General features: G+C 48.5%; 1 protein-coding gene across 2 annotated transcripts in view; it reads left to right on the top strand.

Annotated features, from left to right (window-relative positions):
• Window positions 1-12,330, top strand: part of adcy8 (adenylate cyclase 8 (brain)) — a 41,432-nt gene that overhangs the window by 7,545 nt on the left and 21,557 nt on the right. For both annotated transcript variants that reach the window (XM_023815597.2, XM_023815598.2), the window contains 5 exons: window positions 4,999-5,148; window positions 7,472-7,602; window positions 8,193-8,304; window positions 10,567-10,694; window positions 11,389-11,547. In XM_023815597.2, coding sequence (XP_023671365.2) covers window positions 4,999-5,148; window positions 7,472-7,602; window positions 8,193-8,304; window positions 10,567-10,694; window positions 11,389-11,547 — 680 coding nt within the window. The remainder of the gene's footprint in view (window positions 1-4,998; window positions 5,149-7,471; window positions 7,603-8,192; window positions 8,305-10,566; window positions 10,695-11,388; window positions 11,548-12,330) is intronic.

Below are 12,330 nucleotides of genomic sequence, written 5' to 3'. Positions count from 1 at the left end.
CGAAGGTCTAAACAGGAACCAATACAGGAACGCTAAGGTATAAACAGGAACCAACACAGGAAAGCGAAGGTCTAAACAGGAACCAACACAGGAAAGCGACGGTCTAAACAGGAACCAATACAGGAACGCTAAGGTCTAAACAGAAGAAGTCTGGGGTTGGTCAGGTTTAACCGGAGAGAGGCCAGAATAATATCAGTCAAACCTTCTTAGTGGCTGGCATCTGACTCTAGATGTTGCCAGTGATTGCTAGGGGTTATCTGTTAGCTAGTACTGATTTCCAGCATCTATCTATCCATCGATCCATCTTCCAACTGTGTCTCTAGTATTGGGTCATGGGGAATGTAGAATATAACCTGGCAACTCAGGACACAAGGCAGGAGAACACCCATGGCGGAAGGCCAGCTGGCTTTAGGTATGTGAACGTTGAATCGTTTCTGGCAGAAAAGCAGTTAAACTCAGGGGCATTTATGTAATACAGGGCATCTAGCTTTAATGTTGCTGGTATAAAATGGGGTGATGTCGTTGGAATTAACACTACATCTTGGGTGACTGAGGATCTGGGTGTTCCTTGGCTACCTGGGAACACCATGAGCATGTGACTTACCCAGGGAGTGCCAGCCAATCCCATCGCAGTATTCCTATGAGGAAAGGGGTCAGATCCCAGCATTGAAAAAGGCAGTATTGGACTCAGATTAAATGAATGGCATGAAATTAATTAGTACTAAATGGATGATGCAGCTCTTTTTTGCATATAGTAATATGGCTGTATTCATTTTAATATTCATACTTTATTCATGCAATTTTTGTGTACAATTCCGCCATATTAACTATTCTGCTTTTGAAGTGTAACGTCCAAAAACCCCTTTTGAACCCGAACATCAAACCCAAATGAGTTCCGTGGGACATCTCCAGCAGTCTGGACACTTCCCCCCCTCTGGCTGACACATCCCCAACGGGCCTTCCCCGGGTCTCATAGCAGGAGCTCGCTGGAGCGTGAGCAGCCGGAGGTATCGCAGGTTGACTTCCCTCTCCAGGGAGACTGAGAGACACTGTAAAGTTATACTCTGGGGATTGGGCCTTAACGAGGCAATAATGAGGCATTTTAGATACTAAGGCCTGGGCCTGATCGTTACACTGCGAGGGACATGCGTTTGAGTGCCGCCCGAAATTGATTTTCATTTGCAGTTGTGCATCGTAACAATGAAAATGTATAGTTGCATCCTGCAGGCAAATTGTCTTAATACGTGTGTATGTTATGCACCGCGGGAGCCAAGATTCCAGATCTGTACATGCGTGGACAATAAGCACATCAGACCTTGTTTTGAAATGGCCGCTTTTGATAGACAGATGAGCTTTGTTGAGAGTGACGTGATCAGAGATTACCAGTGGCGTGGTTTTGTATTTAATAGAAATGTGTACATTTTGCAATGCGAATAGCATCAAATTCATGCCTTGAGCTGCCCTATACATAAAACTGAAGCTGACGGAGCACCTGTCCGAGTTTTTAGCGTGTCTGAAACCTGACACCTGCTGTTGTTGGAACCTGAAAACCCAGATGTGCTGTTGTTGGAACCTGAAAACCCTGATGTGCTGTTGTTGGAACCTGAAAACCCTGATGTGCTGTTGTTGGAACCTGAACACCCTGATGTGCTGTTGTTGGAACCTGAAAACCCTGATGTGCTGTTGTTGGAACCTGAAAACCCTGATGTGCTGTTGTTGGAACTTGAAAACCCTGATGTGCTGTTGTTGGAACCTGAAAACCCTGATGTGCTGTTGTTGGAACCTGAAAACCCAGATGTGCTGTTGTTGGAACCTGAAAACCCTGATGTGCTGTTGCTGGAACCTGAAAACCCTGATGTGCTGTAATTGGAACCTGAAAACCCTGATGTGCTGTTGCGATTGTGCTCTCCCCTCCCCCCATGCATCTTGTGAAAATTAATTAATAATGTATGTGACCAGAAAACTGTTCCAAGCATGGTGGGAGTATTTCTGCCTTAAAAACATGAACATGGCCTGACCGGTGACTGTGACTGTTGGTGCATGGCGTGGTTTATTATGGCTAGATATCACGTCACATGTTCAACCAGGTGTAGAGAAGGATCTATTCTCTGGAGTAAGTTGGCAAGAAAAAATCCAAAGGTGAATGGGAATGTCTATCTCGCCGTACTTTCAAATAGATCTGTGTGAACACAGAGGGTGTCGATGTTCTGGGTGAGGGTCAAAGTCCCCTCGACTCACCTGTAAGTGATTATTTTGAGCGTAAAGCAAGTTTCAGAGCAATGGCCTGACTCTCGTGGTTGCAGGTTCGATTTTCAGAGTCAGAGTGCCAAACTGTTTTGTGCATTGCTGGGTCTCCTGCCTAACACATCCTCCATCCCCCATACCTCATGTCATGCAGATCTGTCCAACATCAAGAACAGCTTTTCGCTCTTTACACCAACATATGATATTAATGATATTATTAACTTCTGTATTACAGGATGTGACACAAACGCTGCATTTGTTTCACTAACCAAGGCCACTATACATTGTAAGGTGTGGAGAATGTCTTCCTATTGTAGTCTGTTAACACGCCAATGAAAGGGATCCTTTAGATACACATTGTTACTCTATCTAAAGGCCTCTAGGCTTTGCCTAGTGTCAGGCTGCACCTTTTTACATCGGCTTTTACATACTTGTTCGACCTGTTAGTTTATATTACTGCAATCTAAGGGATGGCTTTACTGAGACAATCTGCCAGATCGATGTCATCAGGATGGCGAAAAAAGAAGTGAATGATGAGGAGGAACAGAGTAAAGGACACCACTGAAATATTCATGGCCAAAGAATGACTGAGCTCCTTGCTGGAGTCTGTGACATGTGCCGTCAGGACATCTTTGTGAAATGGGCAAGCAAGCGCTTAATTATTAATGCAGAAGTCGCTGGGCCGTAAGTCCGATGCCACGGCAGAATCAGAGGGCAGCCGTGGGCGGCAGCGGGTGCGGGAGGGGCGGTGGGTCGAGACCGACCCGACGCCTGTAGGAAGCGAGAGGCCGGGCCTTTGTGTGATTGGGTGATTCATCAGGGACTCATCCTTCGTTCCAGAAAGCGCCAATCTGCCCATATTTAAAGAGCAGCGGTAGCTGTCTGGGGTTCTGACAGGTCAGCTGCGGCAGCCTCCGTGTGGTGAAGACGTCCACGTCGGTTGCTCGAGTCCGCACCAGGCATAAAGCGCTGAAGAATCGGCAGCAAATCAAATCAGCTGTCGCGCTCCCACCCACCACACCCCCCCGAGACTCCCACATGCAGCAGTTTGCCACTGCGAGCGGTGAGGTGGGCTGGGGAAAGGGGGGGGGGGGGCTATTTCAGTCCTCATTACCAGCTCAAATTGTCAGAAGGCCCGCTCTGTACCCCTCCAATCCCACGTGGGCGTTCCGCTAATGTCCACCATGTGGACAGGAGAGCCTCCTTCGATGGAGCGAGCAGCGCATCCCAAAGCGTTCCGGCCAAAAGGGCGTAGTGACAGCCCGGGGTGCGAGCGGGATTCCTCATCGCAGCTTGATGGCGTTTAGCGAATCGCCACAGTGCGCTGGGAGCACGTCAACATCGAGAGAAACCCTCCAAAAACGATTACTGAGGCGGCACCCCGGCTTCCGTGACGCCAAATACCATCCGAGCATTTTCCTCCGCGGCTCCAGCAGAAACGGCCCTCCCTAGCACCCCCCAGCCGCTCTCCCCCTCCCCCCCGCAGCTTGGCACGCTCCCTAATGGACTCATTACGCTCCAGATATATACTGTTACCGCACTTGTTTTGGCCCCAGTTACGCCTTCACGCGTGCTGCCATTTTTGCCGCTGCGCCGGGGTCGTCCGGGCCCTTCGGAGCCACATGCGGTGCCAGGGGCCCTCGACGTGTCCGGACCCGTCCCTCTGCTCTTCCCAGTGGAAAAACCCTGAGTGTGGGGGACCACATGACTGCGGGCAGGCGGACAGGCGGGGGGGGGGGGGGGGGGGGGGGTTGGGGCATGCTGACGCAGATCTGTGGGCTTTGTTAGGAAATTCCCCCTATTTTCAGGAACAGGGATGACGAAACTCGCAGCAAACACCAAAATGGACTTATTTTGCTGAAATCCAGGGCTGTGCCCAGAAACTGATGCCTGTCTCAGGGGCAGAGCAGCCATATTTAATGCACATGGAAAACGGAGGGCGGGTGGAACATGTTACTAATGATTGCACATGTTACCTGACTCTCTGGCTACAGAGCCAGGTGTAGACTCCGCCCCCCACCGCCCCCTTCAGGTGATGCAGTGTAACTGCACGCACTTGATAATAGTCTCCTATAATTTCACCCCTCTGCCCCTCCTTATCCTATTTCTGTCATTTTTGTCTCTCTACAAACACGTTGCAGTTCACTAACATGGGTGCTGTGGAGCTCAGCGGGTTAAGGGACTCTGCCCAGTAGGTTGTGAGTTCCAGTCCCACGGCCAGTAGAATAATTGCATCAGTGGCGGGCCCTTGAGCGAGGCCCTGAACCCCGATCGCTTGGGAGACCCCGTCTTACCCTGATCTCTGATCCTCACTTGTGTGTCACTTTGGATAAAAGAATCTGCTCGATAAATAAAATGTGTCATGAATGCCATTGAATAGTAGCTCCTCAACAACCTGCACATTTACTACAAAGGCAACAGCCTGTTAGTGGCAACTTACAAATAACCCATAAGACACCGAGTAATTTGTATAAAACAAGTAATTATATAAATATGTTTCATACCTTCTTGTTCATGACTATGTGGGTAAATCAGATTAGTTTTGATGAAAAACTCAGACCTGTGTGTTTCTGCTGGTAATGTGATGCTTTTAGATTATTATTATTATTATTTCTCTGTTTTTAATCGATCTCAGTCCATACTGCCTGGGGTTCTGACCCAGGACAGTTGTGGTGTGGCAGTGCAGGGAGCACCGAGGGACTGATCATCTCCTCTGTCGCCTCCTCCCACCTCCCCCCGTCTCCTCCCCCCCAGCTGGTGGCCCAGGCCGTGCTCTTCATGTGCATGAACACGGCGGGTGTGTTCATCAGCTACCTGTCGGACCGGGCTCAACGGCAGGCCTTCCTGGAGACGAGGAGGTGCATCGAGGCCCGACTGCGCCTGGAGACCGAGAACCAGAGACAGGTGATGCTGCGACTCGGGGGTGGGGGGGGGGGGGGTGTCTTAATTGAGCTCCTATGCTTGTGACCTGAAAATGCTGTGAGATACTAGGCGGCCATGTTATAAGATACAGTTATAAGATAGAGTAGAAGCATCCAGTGATGTTTTGGTTCTGACATTTTGACCGTCTGAAGCAGCATATATATCCCAGTGGCAGACAGACTGGTTAATGGAGGGGGTGTCAGCCTGCTGTCTCACCCTGGGGGGCCTTAGAGCAATGGCAAGCCTCAGGGCAGCATCACACCGTCCATGTGTGCATGGGTGGCACGGTCGGGGGGGGGGGCTGTCATTTACGGTGCCACGATGATGTGTCTCGTGTCTCTCAGCGGGCGGGAACACGTTGAAAGCCGGAAAGATCTGTAGCTAATGTGCGCGAATGATCGTCTCTCCTAATCGTGGGGGGATGGGGGATCTGGCGAATAGTCGTGCCCCCCCCCGTTGGCGTGCAACCCCCCTGGCCCACCAAACACCAGCCGCCACACGGGAGCAGAGTCACCGCGGCGAGTTTCACGGAGTCGCGACGACTGAACGGAGACGACTTTCATACTCCCGACAAATTCAAACAGGGTGCAGCCCCACGTATGTGGAAAAGACAGAAATAATGACCGAGCCATCATGGTTAGTCAGGAACATCACTAATTATGACATGAAACCAAGCCCTGTTTGCCGACTGCAACCATGTAGGGGGGAGTTTGATATTGGGGGGGAGGTGGCGAGGGGGGCACCATTTAAATTAAATACAAAGGTCAGTTTATTGGGGGTGGGATGAATGAATCCAAATCAAATATTGGGCTACATTGTAATAATTTAGTTTTAACATCTCCCACTATGCTGTCAATAGTCAGCTATTTATCCAGAGCATTTTGGGGGGTTTCAGGGCCTTGATTTTGCCTAGGAATCAAACATTCAGCCCGTGAATAATCGAGTACGGCGTAGAGTGAAGGCCCTCGGATTTAGTAACACACACTGTCACCACTGTTTATTCTCACAGCATAAGACACATTAACCCTGTGAACAGCAGGCTAACAGTGTTAGTCACAGGAGCGAGCTGTCAGCAGCTGACCCGGAGTCAGCCTCGGTGCTGATTTATAAGCGACGGCTTGGACTCGACTCGGGCGTGTGGCAGCCCCCGGAGAACAGACCCGTCGGGTCACATGGCTCCCAGCTCAACACCTTGTGACTTACCGCTCGCCAGAAGCATCCAAAGAGACTGTTTTTGTAGGCCTCTCCAGGAACGAGGCAGCCCTCCAATCACAATGCAGCTTTGCAAACATCTGGGGCTCCGCCTTAAATCCCAGAAGTCATTACACGCATTTTATAAGCCCTCGTGGCGACACGCGCTGTAGTGACTGGACGTCTTTGTGTTGAAATGGGAAAGGGGAGACGGGGACGATCTGATTTTGCCAAGTTTGACGTGTCCCCCGGTGAACAAGGGAGGGGCTTGTGGTTCACGTTAACCAATCACAGTCTTCATTGTATGACGTCACCGCATTGGTCACCTTTTCTCATTTCTCAACTCAAGGCTTTCAAAACGCTGGTTTTAATTAATGCAGTGATGTCATACAGTGAATTTCGTTGATCGATTAAAGAACTGAAACGCGAGCCCCTCCCTTGTTGACCAAGGGACACACTGAAGTCTTCAAAATCAGGACGTGCGGGAAGAACGAGGGCTCGACCTGGCCATTAAACACGCACCCCGTTCTGTAATCGCTGTCCGGCGTGGGAGCATGAGGTGTGATTTCACTAACCCCCACGGCTCCATCCCGCTCTCCCCCTCCTTCTAGCACTCTCAGAGTGAGAGTTCGCACGGGACACTCGCAAAACACCGTCCTGTCTCCTGGTTTTACAGCGAGTCAAGCGAGGCCAGCATCACCGCGACATGTACTGCTGTTGTTTGGGCGGCGGCCAGGCCTTCCTCTCGGCCTCTGTTCCGGGAATAATAATAAAATAAAGCAGGATGACTACGATAATGCTTACTTGGCAGGGCGTCCGTCTATTTTTAGCAAGCTTGTTGCGGTGAGATAAATTCAGAGTGAATAGTGAACAAAGCATTAAAGGTATGGAACAGGTATGAGGTTATATTCATCAGATCAGCCCTGAGTTAAAAATAGATTAGCCTATTATTAGATTAACAAATATTGCCATCCAGTCAGTTGTAGTAACCTTTCTCCATCTGGAGGTGCTGGTGAGCATTAGCATGTTTTCTGATATTCACCTCCAGGGCTGTGTTGGTACAGTAGTAGCAATGTACAGATGCTAAGATTTTTCTGGAATCCCCCGTCTGTAGGAGAGGCTGGTGCTCTCGGTCTTGCCCCGGTTTGTGGTGCTGGAGATGATCAATGACATGACCAACGTGGAGGACGAGCACCTCCAGCACCAGTTTCATAAGATCTACATCCACCGCTACGAGAACGTCAGGTGAGCGTCCCTGTTGCTGCTCGCCCATTGGAGTGTGTGAGATGTTTCATTCGGGCCAAGGGGACAGGGTCTCGGTCAGATCAGTGGTCCAGGATGATGGTGCCACCTCTTGGCACAGTCTAACGTCCAAAACATCACACGTCAAACTCATCCCCACCACAAAAAGTTTCACAACCCTGCGGAACAAATGTACCTCTTATAATTTTTAAAAACCCCACATTTCATGACACACTACTTCGATTTGCAGTCACGTGATGTAAACAGCTGCCTTTCCACACGTAAATAATTCATCGCATTTAAACATGCGTAAAACGTCCATATTTTCTGCTTAAAGTTATTTACCACAGACCACTTAAAATCCTTTGCGCGAGGGAGCGGCTGTGACTATGGACCGTCTCTCTTCCATTGTCGCGACGACACTGTCGCTCGGCGTGAGGCAGTGCCGTACACGCCCGTGCGTTCTTGTAATTACGCTGACGACGTGTAATGAGGTCATGTGACTCCTGCCGCTTTGCATTTCCCCTTATCATCGGCGTGCAGCTGCTCCAGGGGACCCTGCAATTAATGCGTCGTCTCCCTGCTTTATGCAGCATTCTCTTTGCAGACGTCAAAGGCTTCACCAACCTGTCCACCACCCTGTCAGCCCAGGAGCTGGTCAGGATGCTGAATGAGCTCTTTGCCAGGTTTGACCGACTCGCACATGTAAGTGGGGACCAGTATGCACACAGTAGTGGGCCAGAATATGCTGCCAGTGGAAATAATGTTTATATGATCTACAGACTGCTGTGATATTATGTCAGTCAAAACCTCTCCCAAAATCACCCCAACAGTTGCATGAAACATTCAATGAATTTGTGGATTAGCAAACCATGTTTGGTACCTAATCAAATTATTTAACTAATGAAACTAATTAATTAAGTGAGCTGATGGTGAAATTTAACAAATACATGGAACGGCTGAGGTGCCCCTGAGGAGAGGTTTGGGAACTGAACATTGTTCATCTAGCCATCCAAGAAAATATGTCGCTTTTGGGAGAACATGAAAAATTCTTGAAAAAATTAGATTTTATTGTGCTACTGTAGATTTGTGTATATTCTGATATTAAGTTGTGGTTTTTCTGAGAAAATATGCACTTGCTACCCAGAAAAACGTCTTTTGCACAAAATTATACATAAAAGGCATTGTGAAAGTTTAAGTGATTACACCTGATAATAATGCATAATAGCATATTTTAATTAATAAATTCATCTGTACAGACCTCCTCAGGAACGACACAGTCCAATCACGAGAGTAGATTCTTGAGTTGCGAATTTCTGGTCTACCTCCGAAAATAAGGCCTTTATTCATGAAGCGTATTTGAAAGTGTCAATTAATTCCCGGCCGGTATTTGTTAATTACCTCCATTTTCCCTTCTCACGCAGCTTTAATTGTCCAGCACAGAAGCCACAATGCCTTTCCGTAATAGGGACAGGCAATCTACATAGATAATTACATACTGCATTGTTTACCCTTACATAATAATGACAAATAATGGCAATAATGTAGCAAAAAAACAGTCATTTCTAATACCATGGCAGTAAATATGAATAAATGCATGTAAGTGAGTGAAGGAGGATGTGAGGGGGGGATGCAGATGACGGGGGTCCCTCGAAGACTGGGGCTGCGGAAATGTGAAAATACCAGGCTGGGGCTAACAAAGGCTAACAGAGCACAACAATCCGTGCAAAACACCGGTGGGGTAAATCAGTGCATTTCATAGCAGTCACATGCACCCCCCCCCTCCCAAGATGGCCACCGTCTTCGTCACTCCACCCAAAATCCATTTTACTGGCAACTCCATCTTATTCCTCCCTGCTGATCTTCTCACTTTATCATAGATGCATTAAGGGCAGTAAATAGGCTTTGATGGCAAGCTTAGATTACGGCGCTGATTGACCACAGGAAGAGTCCCAGACGCCTAAGTGTGTAAGCCTTCATTGTTTCTCTATGAAGATACCGACGCAGCCTTAAAATGATCACCCTGCTTTATTTGCTATGGCAAACGCGAGTGAAACAGCCTTTTAGAAACACAGGAAAGGCCCCTCTGGAGCCTGTACCCTAACAATAAATTCACCACACAACCAAACATACTGAGAGGCACAATGCCTCTGTCAAAATAATATCGTTTCCAGGAATATTTCCAGTTCTTGGATAATGCCATATTTTATGCTCTCCTTATTAATTAAAACAAGCATTGCATTGGTGAAGAATCAGAACTTTGTTCATGCGATGAATCAAAGTGAAAGACAAAATCGAGCGTGCCCACAAGTTTACGACATCACGGGATCTGTCAATGCCTGATTTTGTTGGAAATCACGTCAATGCTTTGAAACGCATGCATCGGCCAACCGACGGAAAGACGTAAACAAAAATCCCAGCCGGAGACAGTGACTGTCTCATTAGCGAAAACATGCAGGGATCGTTAGTTACTGGGCTTATAAATTTACATAATGAGGAACTTTCTGTGTCATTTCTGACCTGAAGTTAGCGGCCATTTGATTACGGCCTGATCTTAACATGCCTGCTGGTTCACTTTAATTGCATTTATTCTGATTTTATTGCCTGGTACACGTAGACACGTTTATGCGACGCTTGGCCCATTTATAAACCTGGATTATTTTTAAAAAGCAGTACAGGAGAGGAGCTGGACCCCGTTCCAGACGGTGATGTCAGAGTCTGTTCTGAGACTAGAATCTTCACTGGCTGCAGGGTCACATGCTTCAGTATTTGGCAAACTGTTCGTTGTGCATATAGGGCTGCCGATACAGGAAATGCATTCTCCTCGGTCGCAGGAAATCTTCTTCGGTTGCAGGAAATGCATCCCCTTTAAGTCGCAATACGGGTGTGAGTAGACTGCGCATCCCATTCTTGCACTAATGTGTTTCACACCCCCCCCCCCCCACCCCTCCTGATCTGCGCCCTCAGGAGCATCACTGCCTTCGGATTAAGATCCTGGGGGACTGCTACTATTGCGTGTCGGGCTTGCCGGAGCCGCGTCAGGACCATGCGCATTGCTGCGTGGAGATGGGCCTGAGCATGATCAAAACCATCCGGTGCGTCGTCCTGGACCAGTGGGCTCAGAAAGAGGGGCGGGGCCTTTTCAGAGGGAAATCCAATTTGGCACTGCAGAAAAAGACATAGCTGCATGCTGCAGGAGCTCAGTAAAGGGCACCTGTAGTCCAGAAGGTTGCAATTTAGGCAAGATGAGACTGTTGAAATGTGTGTAAGCTGTAGCTGAGGCAGGGCGTCACCCAAGAACCTGCCTCCGGAAGGTCTGAGGCCGGCTTTGACATTCGAGTAATTTGTGACATTAGGTACAAATCCGACGCAGCAAAAAAGTGCATGTGCATCCAACTCCGATTACATCCGGGCAGCAAAGTCTGCAGCGCCGTTCCTGTAAGACGTCCGGGGCCTGTGCAGAACCCATGCTGCCCGTCGCCACCTGCTCAGCTAGCATCTTCTATGCAAAACGCATTTCAGAATGCATATGGTGCTCCAAATCACAAAAGCCTGAAAGATTACTGCTAAACTGCCGTTTGTATGCATTTATGAATGTGACATTTAGTTGCTAATGACTTACGAGTGAAAAATCACATCGCCGTATTGTTCCTTAACAGAAAAACAAATAGATGCTTGTATAAAATTATACTGGTGCATGAACATTCTACCACCCTATCGCGATTCCTAAATTCAGTTGCAGTTTCAGTGGTCCATCCCTAGCACTCAGTTCCTCTCTCGCGGCTGCAGCTACGTGAGGTCGCGGACGAAGCACGACATCGACATGCGGATCGGGATTCACTCCGGCTCCGTCCTGTGCGGGGTGCTGGGCCTCCGCAAGTGGCAGTTCGACGTCTGGTCCTGGGACGTCGACATCGCCAACAAGCTGGAATCGGGCGGGATCCCGGGGTGGGTCTCCTGAGCGTATAGTGAGCTCCAGTGGCTCAGCGAGTCACACCGTGTGATAAAAATGCAAAGGATGTAGGTTCAAATCCCCGTGAGCCCCCCTAAGAAAGAATCCACAGCCCTTTCATCTCCTGCCAATTGCTTTGGATGAAAGACTGAGATCGATGAATTAAAAGGGCTTCCGTGATAATTTCTTTAAAGACTATCTTGATAAGATTTAGTAGCATATAAAAAATAAACTCCACTATTTCCGATTAACTTGTTTCATTACAATTTATCGCCGTTTTATCTGACGGGTGGAGAAGCATTTGCTACTTTTTTTTTTTCTTTTTATATCTATCTCTCCCTCTGCAAATAGTCCTTTAATTGTCTCTTAAATAGATGGCGTCATAACCCTTAGTAACCTCATTCTACAAAAACACCCCCCCCACCCGCACTGGTAAGTGAATCACTGTGTGTCAGGGGGGACAGTAACGACTGGCCCTTGGTTATCACTCACAAACAAGCTTTAATTACTGTTATTATTGGTGTGATTTCCCCACGGGGCCTCACTTTCCCCGCACCGAATCCCACAATGCACTGCACGCCAGATGGGCCACACGCTTCCCTGGGGTCAATAACGACGCCACAAACATTTGCACGTGTCTAAGAGTCCACCAGCCGTGATTCTTGGATAAACCGCAGGATCTGCCATTTCCCAGTCGCAGAGCAAAGTGACTTCAGAGCCCGTAAGGTGATCTCCTGGTTGGCACGCCAAGCGTTAAGGCCGGAATGGGAGACCCGCTG

Source organism: Paramormyrops kingsleyae, chromosome 4 (assembly GCF_048594095.1).
Source record: "Paramormyrops kingsleyae isolate MSU_618 chromosome 4, PKINGS_0.4, whole genome shotgun sequence".
Taxonomy (NCBI): domain Eukaryota; kingdom Metazoa; phylum Chordata; class Actinopteri; order Osteoglossiformes; family Mormyridae; genus Paramormyrops; species Paramormyrops kingsleyae.
This window is presented reverse-complemented; position numbering and strand designations above follow the sequence as displayed.